The sequence below is a fragment of the Polyodon spathula genome, chromosome 4, assembly GCF_017654505.1.
Source record: "Polyodon spathula isolate WHYD16114869_AA chromosome 4, ASM1765450v1, whole genome shotgun sequence".
Taxonomy (NCBI): domain Eukaryota; kingdom Metazoa; phylum Chordata; class Actinopteri; order Acipenseriformes; family Polyodontidae; genus Polyodon; species Polyodon spathula.
Genome location: NC_054537.1, coordinates 23,684,220 through 23,697,663, shown reverse-complemented (window position 1 = coordinate 23,697,663; position 13,444 = coordinate 23,684,220). Strand labels below are relative to the sequence as shown.

Here is a 13,444-nt window from a genome sequence, read left to right as displayed (position 1 = left end):
TATCTACACATCCTACCCCATAACTTCCAAGGGAAAAAATATTCTAGAAATTTGTAGAAAATTAATTAAAAATAAAAACTGAAATAGCTTGGTTGGATAAGTGTCCACCCCCCTTGTAATAGCAATCCTAAATTAGCTCAGGTGTAACCAATCACCTTCAAAATCACACACCAAGTTAAGTGGCCTCCACCTGTGTTTTGAATTGTAGTGATTCACGTGATTTCAGGATAAATCCAGCAGTTCCTGTAGGTTCCCTCTGCTGGGTGGTGCATTTCAAAGCAAAGACTCAACCATGAGCACCAAAATGCTTTCAAAAGAACTCCGGGACAAAGTTGTTGAAAAGCACAGATCAAATATCAAAGGCCTTGAATATCCCTTGAAGCACAGTCAAGACGATTATTAAGAAGTGGAAGGTGTATGGCACCACCAAGACCCTGCCTAGATCAGGCCGTCCCTCCAAACTGGATGAGCGAGCAAGAAGGAGACTGATCAGAGAGGCTACCAAGAGGCCAATGGCAACTTTGCAAGAGCTACAGGCTTTTATGGCCAAGACTGGTCAAAGTGTGCATGTGACAACACAAGCACTCCATAAATCTTGCCTGTATGGTAGGGTGGCAAGAAGGAAGCCATTACTGAAGAAAAGCCCACCTTGAATCCCATTTGAAGTATGCAAAAAATCACTGGAGATTCTGTAGCCATGTTGCAAAAAGTTTTTTGGTCTGACAAACTAAAATGGAATTTTTTGGCCTAAATGCAAAGCGTTATGTTTGGCTCAAACCCAACACAGTGCATCACCCAAAGAACACCATCCCTATGGTTAAGCATGGTGGTGGCAGCATCGTGTTATGGGGATGTTTCTCATCGGCAGGCACTGGGGCACTTGTCAGGATAGAAGGGAAAATGAATGGAGCAAAGAACAGAGAAGTCCTTGAGGAAAACCTGCTGCCATCTGCAAGACAGCTGAAACTGGGACGGAAGTTCACCTTTCAGCATGACAACGACCCAAAGCACACAGCCAAAGCTACACTGGAGTGGCTAAGGAACAAAAAGGTAAATGTCCTCGAGTGGCCCAGTCAGAGCCCCGACCTAAATCCAATTGAAAATTTGTGGCATGACTTGAAGACTGCTGTCCATCAACACTCCCCAAGGAACTTGACAGAGCTTGAACAGTTTTGTAAAGAAGAATGGTCAAATATTGCCAAATCTAGATGTGCAAAGTTGGTAGAGACCTATCGCAACAGACTCACAGCTGTAATTGCTGCCAAATGTGCTTCCACCTAGTATTAACTCAGGGTGGAGACTTATCCAATTATGATCTTTCAGTTTTGTATTTTTAATGTATAATTTTTTTCTCAATAAAAAACTTTTTTCTCCTTAACAGTGTGGAATATAGTGTGTAGATAAGTGGGGAAAAAAAAAAGTTCAAGGGGGGTGTAAACTTTCTATAGGCACTGTACATTAACATTATTTGAAAATGATGTATACATTGAAGATGTGTGTACAGCTGTAGTGGAGGATACTGCATTTTAGTCATACCATTTTTGTAACACAATTGGCTTAGTCGCGCAGATTCTAAGCCCAGCCTACCCAGTTAGACTTTCTAGATGTACATATTAGCTGAAGCCACTGTGAAGAGGTTATTTAGAATATCCTTTTTTACAAACTGCATTTTATTGACGCAGTTGAATGATTGCCTTGCACATGGAAATACCGTGTCCTTTGTTTCTATTATGTGTGTGTAAAAATTGATCAAGCACAGCTCAATAATATCTTTATTCTCTGGACATCTTTCAATTACAGTACTGTACATTAGTTTAGATCACCTGTCTAGAATAGTCTATGAAATAAAGTAGTCGGTATGAGAGTAACGTGTATCCCTGACAAGACTGAAAACAACATTTAGAGTATCAGTAACATGAAACAGTAGTACACCAAAACTTAATGTACAAACGTGTTCATACAGTATGGTCAGATGCCTCCTCATATATATAGTCAATGAATTGTACTAAAAATGGCTTCATGGTTTTAAGTACATTTAGATAAGCTGTTGTTTTGCACACCAAGTTCAAGAGCTTGAAGGGGGAGGGGAGAGGAAGGGTTAGGATTGGTAATGGCCACGAACCAAGTATGCAAATTGGTTTAGCCAATTGACGTCATAGAATGAAATTGATGCCATCTTGCAGTTTGTGGTTAGCTGAGAATGTACAAGTGCTTTGCCCTGAGAGCTGTGAAAATCTCTGCAGGGAAGCGGGAGTGAAGGGGAGGGGTGCAAGATCCCATGGAAGGGCTCTTTGCAGTGATCTTTATGTCTTTGACAATGAGCTGAAGAAAAATACCGGCTCAGCTGAGAAAAGCTGACATTTACTGTACTGTGAAAGGGAATATGGAGCGGATCTGTAGAATGAAAGGAGTGCTAACCAAATTCAAATGTTATGAGCACAGGGAACATTACCACTGGTCCCCCATTTTCAAATAGTTTGGTTCTTTGGTTGTGGAATGAGAGTTAGATGAAAGTTGCACTGCCTCCTGGCAATGCCATTATTAATTTGTTGGTATTTTGTTATCACTCTAGTGATCTAGTCTAGCTGCATCCAGATCTGGGGACCTACAATGTGACCTACACTACACCCAATGTACCAATATTTATGACTCCAAGCCAATGAAAGTCAATGGAGTTAATTAATAAATATTGGTACCCTTTGCCTTAACTGAGTTAATTCACCAGCTTTTTTGTCTTACCACTTGGTAAGATGAATGAGTGTTCAACACACTCAAGATTTATTATTGCTGTGCAAGTATAGTGTATCAAACAGTATTTATAACACTTAATACATTGCTAAATTGACTTGACTTGGTTTACATGCACTTAAATCGACTCTACAGTCATGACTGTGTGACACTGTTTGCGCGAATACATCGTGAAACAGCAAAAGGATGCTGTTTTGGAAGCGCGACTTTAAGGGCAGGGTCAATCTCTTTCTCATGATAAGTAGCTGGAAAAATCCAATGTAAACCGGAACAGGAATTGTGCTTGTGGCTCACGAGGTTTCTACAGTCAAGATCCCGTTTTTCTGATGTCATATCACGTAATCTCCAGCAGGAAGGCCGAACACAAATATAGACCCCCCCCCCCCCCCCCCCCCCCCCCACACACACACACACACACACACACACACACACTCACTCACTGTACATTTATGGACCACTTCAACACTAGAACCGCCGCGGTTATACTCATACCTACAACCGCTGGTACATTTTAAACACCATCAGTATTAAAATGAAAAACAAACTATCAGACACGTCAAAAGTTTTATTCAAGCACATTGTATCAAACATCTGCACAGCTGAAACACTATATTTAAATTAACAATTAAACATAAAAGGGTTTATTTTCTAACTTACCATGTATAAAGCAGTACTACAAAGTTACAAACTATAAACATTTAAAAAGAAACTAGTGTGTAAACAGGTCTATGCACATACAAAACTGTAAAAATAAAAGCAGTTTTTAATCTAAAAATGAAAGTAACATATAATTTATCTTGCATGTGCCTGCAGCTTTGTAGTTTTGTGATCGAAATGTTTCTGCTGAAGCACGGTGGCTAGCATCAAGATGAAATCTCTCCTTCCTTGTACAAAATGAAGGAATTGATGGCTGCCATGTCCAGTAGAGATAACAACAGGATTGTGTAAAAAAATTAACATTGTAGGTTATATTCAAAATAAAAACATGTATTGTAAAAGGTGGTTCTAGTGTTAATGAAATGTACTTTCTAGATGTTCCACAAAAGAACACACACACAAACAGTAAAAATTGTAGAATTATATTTTGTGTGTGTGTGTGTGTGTGTGTGTGTGTGTGTGTGTGTTGGAAAGGTAACCAGACAAACAAGTAGCTAATGTGTGGCATAATTCAGAATGTGCGCGACAAGAGGTGAATTAATTTCTCTTGTTAAATGTTTTTTTGTCTTCATGGCAACACATGAAGCTCTCCTCATGATATTCAGAGTTGTTGTTTTCCTACTTTTAGTAAGCAGACATGGACATTTAAATATCCCCTCCCCTAAATGATTTTTTTTTCTTTCTGTCAGACTATCATGTCTTTTGCATGTAAACGTCGCCATTGTTGCAAATAGAGGGTATGTAAACTTTTGACAACAACGGTGTGTGTGTATATATATGTATGTATGTATCTATGTGTGTGTGTGTGTGTGTGTGTGTATATATATATATATATATATATATATATATATATATACACACACACACACACACATATATTATAGGTGTGTTTTTATAATAAAATGAATTATATTGTACAAAGTCAATGGCACTGTAACCTGGATTTGATCCATATTTGTACTTTATCAAGGTACAGTACTTGTAGCTCTGTGTCCCCTGCTGACAATGCATTCCCAGGAACCGGGATATAATGGAGACACCCATGTAGACGTACAGTATTTCCAGATAACTGCTTTTCAAGTGAACATTCTGTGTCTTGAATGTGTACTGCACATATAATGCACCACAGTTGAATCTTTCCATGTGCCTAGTACAGCCTATAATCAGCTTTTTTTTTTTTCATACATATGGTTCTGAATTTCTATTTACATCCACGGTGGGGGAATATGCTATCATACTTTTCTATTATACTGTAATTAATACATGCCAAAAAAAGGCATGTTGAGATCAGCAATATGTAATTGTCTTTTGCCACAGAGGGTATGCATATGATTTAAAAACTATTTCAGTAATCCACCTTTTTGAGCTCCAATGGTAATAACAGTTGGTGCATGAAGGATAGAACCACACAAAATGAAGCTTTCCATTGAAAGTACTGGTGTAATCTGATTTGTTAACATTTGAATCAACAGGATATTTTATGAGTAAGTGGAACGTCAAGTTTCCTATGAATGTACATTACCGTTAAAAAGCTTCTATTATAATATTTTCTTCTTTTCATTGTTGTATGTACCTTAAATCCTTCCTTCCACCCCCCCCCCCCCCCCCACACACACACACACACACATCCCTGTCTATACTGCTGTGTAATGTGCTTTTTGTTGTGTGCACATGTCTTCTGACGCTAGAACATGAGTACTGTCTGACAAACTGAAAAACCTACTACAGTGTGCTCCGTTTATAAGACTCACATCCGTCCCAGATGATTTGATTCTTAAAAGCGGATCGATATGATACAATTAGCAAAATTGCCTCCTTGCATCAGCAGTTTAAATATACTACACATATGTCAATGGTGCTCAATCACTGTGGATAATACATCAAAACAAATCCTCGTGGGTAAGCAGCTTGTTACATGATCACGATTGTGTTTACTCAAGGCTGAAGAATCCTATTTTACTACAGTATACCTGAAGCGATCATCTCGTGAGGGTGCCAAGTTCAACTGCCCTGCGGTGTTACATGTAATGGCCTTTGAATTAAAATGACATTACAGTACAGTATTTTACTGTCAGAACTACCACTGCATTTAAACATCTGTGGCTTGTTGTTTTTTTTTTTCAGTTGCGATGCAAATCTCTGCAACACCCTCTCCCCCCTTCCTCTACATGCATTTCACACAACAACAGCGCTGTGCTCAGTGTGTATTAAATGAATGGTATTCACTTTATTAAAACAAATTTTCACTAACAGAACACCAATACCTGTATATTGCAGTCGCGTGCCTTTCTTTTTCCTGCCATGTTGACACATACAAGCGTCACAACTTGTTTTTTTCTACTGGGAGTCGCTGTGGAGCAGGGATTATACTGCACACGCTGTGTATGTGCTGAAGCACGCGAGATGTGATCAAATTCATATACAAAAGCAGCTTTATTGGTTGTATGCGTCATTGCACTTGATGCAGTATTGTATTACATGCAGTCAGTTTGCCCTGAAATTATTCTTATAAGCGAATTGCTTGATTCTTACAACTGGAGTAGTTCTGTAGGAATTGATTAGTATAGGAATGATTTTGTCCCAGTGGTTTTGATCACTCTACACAATTGATTCTTAGTTCAGTAATTCTTAGAAACGGAGTGCACTGTTCTACTAGCAGGGTGGTCAAACGTATTTTTTTTATTTTAAAGAAAAAAATCTAACACCATCCCTCACTGTAAACCTCTAAAAACACCACCCCCCAGTGTAACTGCCTGTCCAAAGTGGAAGGCACTGATTACAGTCATTTTAAAAGGGTAATGTTTTAGTTACAACAAATATAAATATGATTATATGTACGAGTACCCCAATGATCCAGACTGCCCCATGAAGTCACTGGAGGAATATATAACGAAATGGCTGAAGAATCTGGCAGCTTTCTCTCTCTATCCACAAACCAGGACTAGGTACAATCCCAAAAATATCTGGTACACTTGCAGGCCATTAGGAAAACATTTAATCAGTAACATAATGGTAAAAATGTGTTTTTAAAAATGCTGTTTTGTACACTCATCTTATAGAGAAGCTCATACGCAACGTTGTTATAATGGAAGACTGTTTTGTAGAATGTTAATTTTAGCGTGCTTATGTGAAAGGATACATTAAAAAAAAAAAAAAAAAAAAAAACTGAAACTAAATAAGTACTGCTAAAGTAAATAATAAAGATAATGAATTGTGCTGTAACATTGAAGTATACAAGCAGTAAGATCCTCCACATCAGCCATTTCCAGGCATTATGGACCGTTTGGTCCTGTGGAAGGTCTTGCTGACATTGTATTTGTGCCCATTTCTTATGTTTTTAGTTTTTATTTAAGAAACAGGATAGCATTCACATTAGTTGCTTGCTTTAATGAATTAATTTTTATTTGTTGTTATTTTTTATTTAGTCGTTGACAATTTTTTACCCCGGTTTTCTCCCAGTTTGAAATGCCGAATTATTATTATTATTATTATTATTATTATTTGATCCCCCCACGACTTGGGAAATGGAGTCTGGAACACGCGTCATCTGAAACGTGCTCCTGCCTGTTCACACTGTGGATCCTTTTTTTTTTTTTTTTTGAAGGAGACACAGTAAAATCCCAAAACAATGCGCATGCTTGACCATCGATGGCGATCAGCCGAATTGATATTTCTTTTAAAAATATAATATATTGGATTGTTTTGCATAATCCTTTTTCTTTTCATTATTGAACTGTAGTATATCGGTGCTCAAGACAGAAACCTAGAACATAACATTTGAATCTCTTATGCATGTAAGGCTTTTGAGAGTCACTGTACAGCAGTTTTCTGTAGCCTTTTTAAAATTAAGTGTGTTATGTATAAGGCAGTTGATTGTATTTGTATGTTCTACAGTAAGTAAAAGACAAGATCGATTGTACCGGGTAGTCCAGGCATGAGGAAACTTGTATTCTAATGTATTGTACCCTCTACACATTAAAAGAAAAGGTAAACAATAAAAAACTGATAGAAAAATAGAAAAAAAAATGTTTGTGGACTGGCAAAGAATTGGGCCTTGAAAGTGAACAATGCTGAATCAAAAAGAACAATACTGTTATAGCAGTTTACTTAGTATTCAGCCTGTGTGGAATTTGTAATACTGGTAAATTTCAGTGGATGTACTGTAACATTCAGTGTAGGAAACAACTTTTCATTTGGTTACTGAAAAGCACTAATGGGGTAGGCACAATCAAATTGCATCTGTTTTAACCTTAATTCCCAGTGATTTGAAATATATTAAAAACAGTATTAACAAAAAAAAAAAAAAAAGAAACCTGAGTTCTTGTTAAATTTACAAAACACATTTATCATTTGTGCAGCTAGACCCTTAATTATGTTATAAACATCAACAAAACAACATCTCCTCAATTTCCTGAGGCATTTCATAAATAGATTGCCTTACAGCACCCTTAACTACAGCACGTCCCCACCTTGGCACCGAATGTTCTGTCCAAGATGCAGCACCAGTACCATGAAACATTTCTAGATGTTGGATTCATTACTGGAACACAGAGTAAAAAGGTCGATCAGTTGTAATTTGAAAAGTATACTTTTGTTTTTTGGGGATAAAGTAATCTTCAGCCAACGATACAGTGCCATAAGTATGTTTCTTAATGTTTGGTATGGTACTCTGTACTATGTTTGATGGATAACATATTCTGACTTGATCTTATGTTGTCAGTAGCATGGCTGCTGCATCCAAAAAAACATTTCTTGTGCAGATATTTGAATGCACAGACAGCATGTTGTGATTGTTGCATTAAATTTTATGAGAAAAGAGTTATCTGTCTGACACAATTTAACAGATGGATCTCTGCTCTCCGTGTTCTTACTCGAGAGCAAATACGTTCCATGAAATTTGAAGTTAATGACCTCTCTGCAGTATGTGCTGTAAAATACGTGCATAGTAGCATTTTATTTGGATTAAAATGAATCGTACAAAAGTGAAACTTGAATTCTACTTTTTTTCTTTTTTCAGAGACGTGGGGCAATCTCCTATGACAGTTCAGATCAAACTGCTTTGTATATTCGTATGTTAGGTAAGTACAGTACCATGACTGCTGCGCTATCCTAAAATCAGCTTTTTGACAACTTGCACTAAAATTGCATCGGTTGCATACAGGACATTCTTGCTAATCTGAACCCTGCTAGTCCAAATTGAAGTGTAATCCAAACCATAATGAAATGCATGCTGTTAGAAGCTGTAAAAAGCAACCTGCAATGTTATACAAGCACTCGCTGATTTTGGAATCTGTACAAAAAATTACAAATCTGAACCGGGCCCACTCCCAACTGGTTTTGGATTTAGTGAGAGTTTGCTGTACTGTACCGAAACACTATCAAAACAAAATGCTAAGAGCATATCCAAGAATCATCACTGTTTTTTGTTTATTCATTTTATTTGTTTTGGATAGGTCTCTAGAGATAAAATTAGGGTACATGATTGGGAATCTAAGGCAGTATTTCGGTTGAAAACATGTACTTTGAAGTAAATCCCCTTACACAAGTCAGCTGCTAATCGTAAAAATTATTTAGGTAACAGGAGTTTCATATTCTAAACAGGTTAGTCTGTTCTTTCCGTAAAATAGCTTGATAGGTAAATCTAAAGTAAATTATTTAAGGACTGTATACAGTACGTCATTTGGAAATCAACCTGTTTAATAAAACGGATTGTCAGAATGCTGCATGAGGAGTGGTCCATCAGTGTTCCAAGCCATTACAATATCCAGCACAATGTCACAATTAGGAACTACTTGGGAACAAAGGCAAATCACTGCACCTGTGCTAACCACGAATCACTGTGCCACCAAAATCAAAGAAAACACCTGTCAAAATACCTGCTGTCATCAAGGGATCTTGTCATATCTTCCTGTTTATATTAATTTGCACTACGAGCCAGTTTGCTATTTTCTATAACTTCATTTGTCAAATATTCAGTTTTATTTCTCTCATTTTAGTTGCTATCAGCCATCGTTTTGTGAAACTGACTCTTCATTTTTCACTGTGGATATTTTTATATTTTTCAACATTTTTTACATTACTGCACACAGTGTCTTAACCACCGACTCTCGCTTTTGAAATTAATACCACGAAACAACATAATCAGGTTGTTACCTCTTAATTGACTGGCTGTCTGAAAAATATATACAGTTTGACTTTAAATTAATTACTTAATTGTCTTCATCCCAACAAAGCATCTTAAACTCTTGCTCTAGCATATACCAAACAGTGAATTACCTAGCAACAATGTTACCAAAATGTGCAGGAAGACAGGGACCTCAAAGATGCAGGACCTCAAACTGACTTATCAAGGTTTTTTGTTATTTAAAGTCAGAAAAATGAACTGAAACACACCTAAGCAAGGTTTTCATAGTAATTTTAAAAGTCTTTATTAAAAAAAAAAAGAAAAAAATGTATTTACTGAATCAAAAAAAAAAAATGTTCATAGGGACTTTTTTCTGTCGTAGAAGGTTATACATCGAAATGTTAAGTCTTTAAAAACTGTATAGATTTCTCCTTTTCTTTTTTATAAACCGTTTATAAATCCATTTTTATAAAAGCAACAAGGCACTTGTGGGCATTGGTGTGCTGGATATTGTCACTTCTTGGTGTGTTGTTAGGCACAGGACTCCTTGTAGGAGTATGGCAGGTTAGCATCACGGCTCAGTTGTTAAAGGCAAGAAGAGAGACTCGGAGACAAGAAAGCTGCAGTGAAGTGCTGTCACGCATGTTTAGTCCACAATACAGTAACAAATAACAAAACACATTAACAAATAAAAAAGCACAAAGGCCAAAACAGACAGTTATACAAAAACAACAACACCGTGGTTTTAGACTGAGCCACCACAGCTTCACAGCTGCTCTAAACACCCATGATAATTCTCAATATGTCAGAAGAGCACCGCAAAACACACAAACCCAAACACCAACGTTTAATTCAAACATTAACACCCGTTCTCACCCTTTTTATACACCTGTGACTGGAGCCTCATCATCATCATCATTTATTCAGTTTACAGCTCCAGCCACATTCCCGCATGTTTTCTGATAAGAAGAAATTTACCTTCTTACCCCCCCCCCCCCCTCACACACACACACACACACACACACACACACACACACACACACACTGCACCTGTGCACCTCATGTGCACCACACACACACATAGCCGCAATTGGCCACCTCTCCCCTTAAAACAACAACCCCCCTCCCCTCATGTCCATCTCTCCCCGTAGGGATTCTTGTGGGTGGGTTGGAGGGCGGGCTGGTCCCAACCCTGGTGCCTCCCCCCAGAGACCAAGAACCTGCGACAGGCAACCCAGGCGATATGGACGGGGCGCTGGGAGCACAGGCTGGCAACCAGGCAGGTGCAGCAGCCGGCAGAGGTGCAAGCCCCGGCGACCACGGAGTGATGTCTGGGCCACCAGGGGGAGCGAAGCAGGGGACCAGACGACTGACTATGCCTAGTGATGCAGCGACCCGGGAGCTAGGCCCAGCGACCAAAGGTCCGGATACCAATACTGAGTGTCTGGGAGCCTGGATCGAGGGCTCTGACCCATCAGCACCAGGTCAGGACATAGGGGTGGTGGTCAATGCTATGGTGGAGGTGGTCCTCTTCATCCCCCTCCCCTCTTTCTATAGCTGCTGGCTCCTTTCCTCCCGTTTCTGACAGCAGTGGGTAACACTCCAGTCCTGGCAGTAACGGCAATGTGACAATGCTGGCAGCGGTGCGGGGTACTCTAGTAGTGGCAACGCTGGCAGAGACGTGGGGCACTCCGGTAGCGGTAATGCTGTCAGCAGCAATGCTGGCCTCTCTGGACGTGCAGCTGGCAGGGCTGTGGGTTACTCTGGCAGCACCATTGCTGCCAGCGGTGCAGGGCACTCTGGCAGCTGCTCCTCTTCCTCCTCCTTTTGGAGGGGGCAGTTGACCATGAGGTGCCCCCACTCCTTGCAGGCAAGGCACCAACTTGAGGCCTTGAGAGTGGCGAGGTAGGTGCCCCAGCAGCCCTCCTGATGTATAGATGATAGGGATGAGAGGTACTCTGGTGGCAGCAACGCTGGCCCCTCTGGACGTGCAGCTGGAGACTGCTCCCCCTCGGGCCAGCAGCTGTTCCTCTTACACATGCCTCTGAGACCGGCCACTCCTCCCCTTCTTCCTCTTTTAGGCAGTGGTAGCTCCTCTTCCCCCTGAAAGGGGCAGCACCTTGTGTAGTGCCTGGGCTCTGCACAGACGAGGCACCATGGAAGCACTTCCTCTTTCAGACTTCCTTTCTGCTCAGTGTTCTTTTCTTTTTTTTTAAACTGTGAAGTGCTATCTCGCATGTTTAGTCCACGATACAGTAACAAATAACAAAACAGATTAACAAATAAAAAAGCACAAGGGCCAAAACAGACAGTTATACAAAAACAATACTTTAACTACACCATGGTTTTACACTGAGCCGCCACGGCTTCACAGCTCCCCTAAACACCCACTATAATTCTCAATATGTCAGCAGAGCACCGCAAAACACACAAGCCCAAACACTAACGTTCACCAACATTAATTCTAACATTAATACCCGCGATCACCCTTTTTATATACCTGTGACTGGAGCATCATCATCATCATCATTTATTCAATTTACAGCTTCAGCCACATTCCCAAATTTTCTGGCAGGAAGAAATTTACCCCCCCCCCCCCCCCCCCAAAATGTTGTACCTGTTTTTCTTATTATTTTTCTTAAACCATTGATATATATCATGTATTTTAACCTACAGCGTTGGATTAAAAATACGTTTATTATCATTAGCAGTACAGAACAATTGGTATGTTGAGTGTAGTGTGTTTTATTGTACCCATTTACCATTACAAATTGATGCAATTCTTTCAAAGGCTTCAGTGAGCTCTAGGCTCCCTCTTGTGGTTATGTATAAGTATTTTTGTCAGTGTTTTTTGACAGATTTGAAATAAAACCATACATTGAAAACTAACAAGAACTTTTCTTAGGAGAAACTAAACTTTTGGAGCAGACTAGTTGATTATTTAAATTGTACAGTGAATAAAAGGGAGTAAAATTCTCCATGTAATGATAACCTGGTCGGAATACAAATGACTGCAAAACTTTTTTTTTGCCCAGTAGTGTGAGAACATTGGACTTGACAGGTTGACGCTAGTAATGCACAATTGTTGAACGTACCTTTTACATATTAGCAAGTTAATATTTTGATTTTCTGTTCTGTATTTTCATATAAATAAGATAGAGTTAAAAAATAACCCTGAACTGTTGGTTTAGGTTCGCTGTATATGTAGTTTCAGTAGATGGTCTGCTTCTATTATATTTTAATACTTGGTTTTGGTGTTTTGATAGGGGCTTGTGTAATATTCAAACTGCTGTTTTCAAGTAAGTAAATTATAGTGGGGGAGTTTGTACTTCTGATATACAAGCATCAGTAACTGAGTTGCTAAAAGGTGCCATTTTGAAGAGATTGAATGTTCATTTTTGTCTGAATGCGTCGCACAAGCTTTTTTTCTGTTTGCTTTGTCTGCTGCAGTGCATTTGGATAAACAAAAAAAAAATTAAAAGTGCTGCCTTGTAGCATGTGGCTGCATGTGCATCAAGTGTTTTGATGTTTGAAAAGTTGTGTAAAATTGCACTGAACAACGGCACCACCAGTTAATTTCAGGGAGAACTGTTTTTAAATGCCTTTTGTGTTTGTGACTACTTTCTTCTAGGTGATGTAAGAGTAAGGAGTCGGGTAGGATTTGAAACCGAAAGAGCAGGCTGTCATCCATACCTATACGTTGATTTCCGCATTTTGCACTGTGAGTATTCATTAAACCTGAAGCAGATTTTTTTTTAAAGTGCCATTTGATTTTGTATTTATTTGTTTAAACATATATGTGTTAATTGTTTATTGCTGTAAGCGAGAGGATTTTATATTATTGAATAGTAAAATACAAATAAACAGAGAATTACCAATGTGGATAGCTTCACATGCTTTATAATATATAGTCCG

At 38.9% G+C, this 13,444-nt stretch overlaps 1 protein-coding gene across 4 annotated transcripts in view; it reads left to right on the top strand.

The window, feature by feature from the left end:
• Positions 1-13,444, top strand: part of LOC121314330 (high affinity cAMP-specific 3',5'-cyclic phosphodiesterase 7A-like) — a 50,076-nt gene that overhangs the window by 23,606 nt on the left and 13,026 nt on the right. For 2 of the 4 annotated variants that reach the window (XM_041247463.1, XM_041247462.1), the window contains exons 2-4: positions 8,423-8,483; positions 10,681-11,013; positions 13,161-13,250. In XM_041247463.1, coding sequence (XP_041103397.1) covers positions 8,423-8,483; positions 10,681-11,013; positions 13,161-13,250 — 484 coding nt within the window. Of the gene's footprint in view, positions 1-8,422; positions 8,484-10,680; positions 11,014-12,795; positions 12,829-13,160; positions 13,251-13,444 lie in introns of all 4 variants that reach the window. The other 2 variants (XM_041247465.1, XM_041247464.1) reach the window with 2 other exon arrangements.